The 4,575-nt window shown below is 36.0% G+C and overlaps 1 protein-coding gene across 1 annotated transcript in view; it reads left to right on the forward strand.

Annotated features, from left to right (window-relative positions):
- The window catches only part of ggt1b (gamma-glutamyltransferase 1b), a 29,696-nt gene that overhangs the window by 19,119 nt on the left and 6,002 nt on the right, over window positions 1-4,575 (forward strand). Inside the window, exons 3-4 of the mRNA XM_037692027.1 lie at window positions 1,858-1,994; window positions 4,489-4,528. Of these exons, the coding sequence (XP_037547955.1) occupies window positions 1,858-1,994; window positions 4,489-4,528 (177 nt within the window). The remainder of the gene's footprint in view (window positions 1-1,857; window positions 1,995-4,488; window positions 4,529-4,575) is intronic.

Here is a 4,575-nt window from a genome sequence, read left to right on the forward strand (position 1 = left end):
TGAAGGATTATGTGCCTGTCTTGGATGAAAATCTTTCAAGGGTTAATGTGGGGGAGTACATCATGGTTGTTCCCAATGTCCCCTCTAGTGGCCCTGTGCTATCGCTGATATTAAACATCTTGAATGGTAAGCATTGATGCTCCATCAAAAAAAAAAAAAAAAAAAAAAAAGCCATCCTGAGTGGGAGTAAATGTTCTTCGGTCAGAGCTGCCTTCGAGTCACTATCGCAGAAAGCAGGCAACTGTAAGCTACATATTTAGTTACAGTACAGGAAATCCACTGTTAAAAGGGCATTTTGAGTAAATGCCACCTCAGATGTCTTGAGTTGTGTAACTGACAACCTCAGAATGTGTTTTTTACTATAATTTACACTTAAAATGCTGTGCAATATTGTAATGTAGATAGTTTGGACACCTGGCGAACCTCATAATAAAAATCAAAACAAGCCCAAAAATGTTTCAAACTTTCAATTTAAATAATGAGGGAAAACATTCACACGACATTCATTACATCATAGGCTATGAGTTTTGGATTTATTTGTTTATATTAACTCATCTTCTTGTTTTAAAGCTCTTTATGTGTTTTATGTTGATTATGTTATGGTTCTTGTATCAGTTTGTTCCTTCACTGCACATTATATATACAGGTTTTATTATTATGCCCAATCTTGTCTCCAATCTCCACCTTTTATGATCCCTCTTGACTTTCCTTCAACTACTCACCTCAGCAATATAAATACTTTTTGTTTTTATTTATTTATTTATTTATTATTTTTTTGTCTTTAAAATATAGGTCAGCTCATTTGAAGTGGGATTCTATACAATGTAATGAACAGGTAATATCTTACCTGTTGTAGATAGTTCTTTAAACATTATCAGTTTGGAAAAACAAAGTATAACTTTAACTGAACTGACAAGCTAATGGCTAGTTTGAATTGAACTCGAGCCAAAAGGAAACTGATACTCAGCCTCTGCTTGTTTGCGTGTTGAATTTGGTAAATGTAAATGCAGAGCAGAACATTTTGATAAACAATCAAATTGTACCGAGTACTGCAAGCCATTTTAATGTATAATAAAATCACAATTCTCTAATTACAATTTTAAATTATATATATTAATAGTTCATCACTGGCCCATGAAATCCAACTTAAAAATATCTAAACAATTCCTTCTACGGATTTTTTTCTTCCTTCATGTTTGCGTGACCTTGATTTCCTCTCACAGATAGCCTTGTTATGTTTCTAGATTTCCTTCCTTTCATATTAACCCTTATTGAGTCATATTGACACAAATAATCCTGAGATAATTTTATTAAACTGATTAAGATCTAATGTTTCTTATTGGTCTCATCATGCAACTATGTACTGTATACTTTTATGTACGTCATCTATTTGACAGCTTTGTCCTACACACAGACCATAAAATCTAAACTGCTGGTCTGTAAAGATGCTGTCACTCTGCTTCAGCTTCATGCCAGAACTCTGACAGTATCTGCCGCTGAGGATTAGATGAGAAACTTTTTTCTCAAAATAATTAACTGACAAAAATTTCTTTAAATTTTTCACTCGCTGTGCCCCCCTGCCTCACATCCAAAAATTAAAATCACAGATTTCCTTCTAATTGGACACTGTTGACTTGTTGACAGCTGAAATTCATCAGCTGCTGAACTCTGTTCCTCTTCTAAGGTTCATATCTGTCTGGTCATGGTGATTTTTTTGACAAAATAAAAGCACAGAGTGAGTTATGTTTAGCCTGTCTGTCCTTTATCTTAAAATCAGAATAGTTGAGGACAGAAGGGGAAGGTTTGAGTTTTAAACAAGTGTTGATAGAGGTTTTAATAATTAGTTTTGTTTTTCAGGGTATAATTTCAGTACCGATAGTGTGGCGAGTACAGAGAATAAGATCCTAACCTACCATCGCATCGTGGAGGCATTTCGTTTTGCATATGCAAAGAGAACCACACTCGGGGATCCAAACTTCCTCAACATCACAGAAGTAAGTTCAAAGGCTGAAGAAAGCACAAGAAGATTGGTGGCCCTGTACGGGCCACCAATATGTAGTGTGCTAAGGGCTAGGTTAGCTTCACCCTTTCACTACAATATATTTAAATAACGGGTTCTCTCTTTTTCGAGTTAAATTACTGCCATGTGACCGAGGTAACTGTGCGTGGATTGTTTAATCAGTGACATGAGACGTTAATTTCCTTTGACGCATCAGAATAAATGCGGTCATTTATTGAACAGAATCAAAATTTACCATCAAAACATTGTACACTTGATTAGCTGATCTGGTTCTGATTAATAAAACTTGGCATGTTTTACTTAATAAGACAACAGAACATTGAAGAAGGCATCTAGACTACTGGAAAAATAGAAGAGTTTAAAGATGGGAAATGAAGGAGTTTAAATGGAGAGAAAAGATGGATGAGGGAAAGTGTGTTGACTAGGAATGGCACCCTTCATCCGACCCCAGCTCAACCCTGGTATACTCGGTGCGTGGCGACTCGTTACCTTTGCAGAAGATAGGTGAGCTCCGGTACAGAGGTCCATTTCAACGCTACCTTTCAGCGTCTCTGGTCAGGGTGGCTGAGAATCGTCTGAAGTAGTGACGGTACTCCATTCAACAGAATAAGCTTCCTTAGAAGTGGAAGGGCGCTACGCCCGGTTGAGTTCACAGCGAGGCGCTGTGACTCCAGCTGGGATGGACGGACCCTCGTCTCACGGTCAAATCCATCAGCTATTGATTAAATCTGAAAGTTCTGTAGGAACTCTCAGGAAGACTTCAGTCAGAGATTCCACTCAGAAGTGGAGGACTCCATGAAAGACTGAAGAAGACCCCAGGAAGACTCCGGTCAAAGACTCAAGAAGACTGAAGACTGAGAAGTTCCAGGAAGTGTGGACTCTTAAAGAGTTCTCACTTCCGGTCACTTCAGGACTTCCTGATTGGTTGAAACAACCAACAGGGGGTGGTTCTAGTGATGTCAGAGGGTCATTACAAGTCAAGAAAACAGCAGGAATGTTTTAGGGACTTTAAGTACAGACAGGAGAAATGTTATGACGACGTGAGAGCAAGTAGGTGCCAGTAGCTTCTTATTTACCGTCTGCTAGGTTTAAAAACAATCCACTTCGTTCTAATAACTCCTTTCTGACTTTCGACCGACATCACTACTTCTAATTTCAGACAGAAGATCAAAAATGCATAATTACTTTGTAAATAGGCATTTAACTTGATTTCTAATTTAAATGAGGATTAAAAAATCATTAATACTGTTTCACAGTTGATTTAAAATGAGTGGTTCACTTCAACATTTAGAAATGGTATGAACTAAACTCACTTTTGATTTATCAAGATATTGTAAAATAGTAATGATAATATAAAAGAAGAGTGTTCTTTCAATTGATTAGTTCGGGATACAATTAGACAGTCTCTTGATGAGCTAATTTGTATTTCTGGATTCAAATCAATGAAATAGCAGTTCCTGTCCCATGAAGGTCCTCAAAGGCAGGTTTTGGTCGGAGGCCGAGTTCACTACAAGAGTTTAGTTTTAGTTTGGGATCATGCAGGGATTCAAACAGTAAAAGAAACTTCACCAGCTGTTCTTGCAGCACACGGCCCTTTTCAGCTAATAATTAAATGCATGAAAATATAGGCTTCTAAAAGTATTAACACAGCAATAGATTAGCTTCAAAAGTTAACATTATGCCACCACATTCATAGCAATGTACTTCTATGACAACACAGAAATTCAAGTAGACTTTTATTAATTTTAGAGAAACATGCTCTAAACAAGGCCCTACTGTAAGATAAAATGCTGATTTCAAAGGTAAAAGGGGAAAAACAGATTTTACTTAGATTTCTGTGTTTACAAATGTGAACAAGAAGTGATCTGTGTACTAAAAGACAAAAACCCCAAAACTGCCTGAACACAAGTTAAAAAAGAATAAACTAATTAACCATCTCAGAAATAAACAAATATTTGTCATTGTGTTGCTTTAAAATGGAAACTTTAGCATGATGGCTTATAAATAGTGCGTTTTTGTCCTAACTTCAAAATAGCGTTTCATGATTTCATGCTGCCAGCACTAGATTTTCTACATTCGCCTTATAATCTAGCTGTTTTGCTATTTTGTCATCTTATTTTAATTTGTATAAAAAATTAAAAAAAAATCAGTATACCTCATTTATGATTGTCTACTGTTGTTGCTGTTGTCCATTGTTGTCATCATTCTATAATGAAATCAGGTCTCTCTTGTAAATGAGTCCTCAAGGCTCAATGGGATTAACCAGTCTAAATAAAGGCTGAATGAAAAATGCAGAAACAACAGAAAAAAGTTGGTGATTAAAAATCTTCAAGTTAAAACACAAAGCTGACATCAGCTAAATTAATACAAACTCATATATTACTGATCTTTTTCTCTGGTAACAATGTTTTTTTTAAAGTTTGAAAAATATGAAGTTGAAGATTAATACACATTTTCCCCCCTTTAAGGTACTCCAGAACATGACTTCCAGTTCTTATGCAGAAATCTTCCGTGATAAAATTACGGATGAAACAACACACCCAACAAGTTACTAC

Source organism: Nematolebias whitei, chromosome 18, assembly GCF_014905685.2.
Source record: "Nematolebias whitei isolate Nwh7 chromosome 18, NemWhi1, whole genome shotgun sequence".
NCBI classification, from domain to species: domain Eukaryota; kingdom Metazoa; phylum Chordata; class Actinopteri; order Cyprinodontiformes; family Rivulidae; genus Nematolebias; species Nematolebias whitei.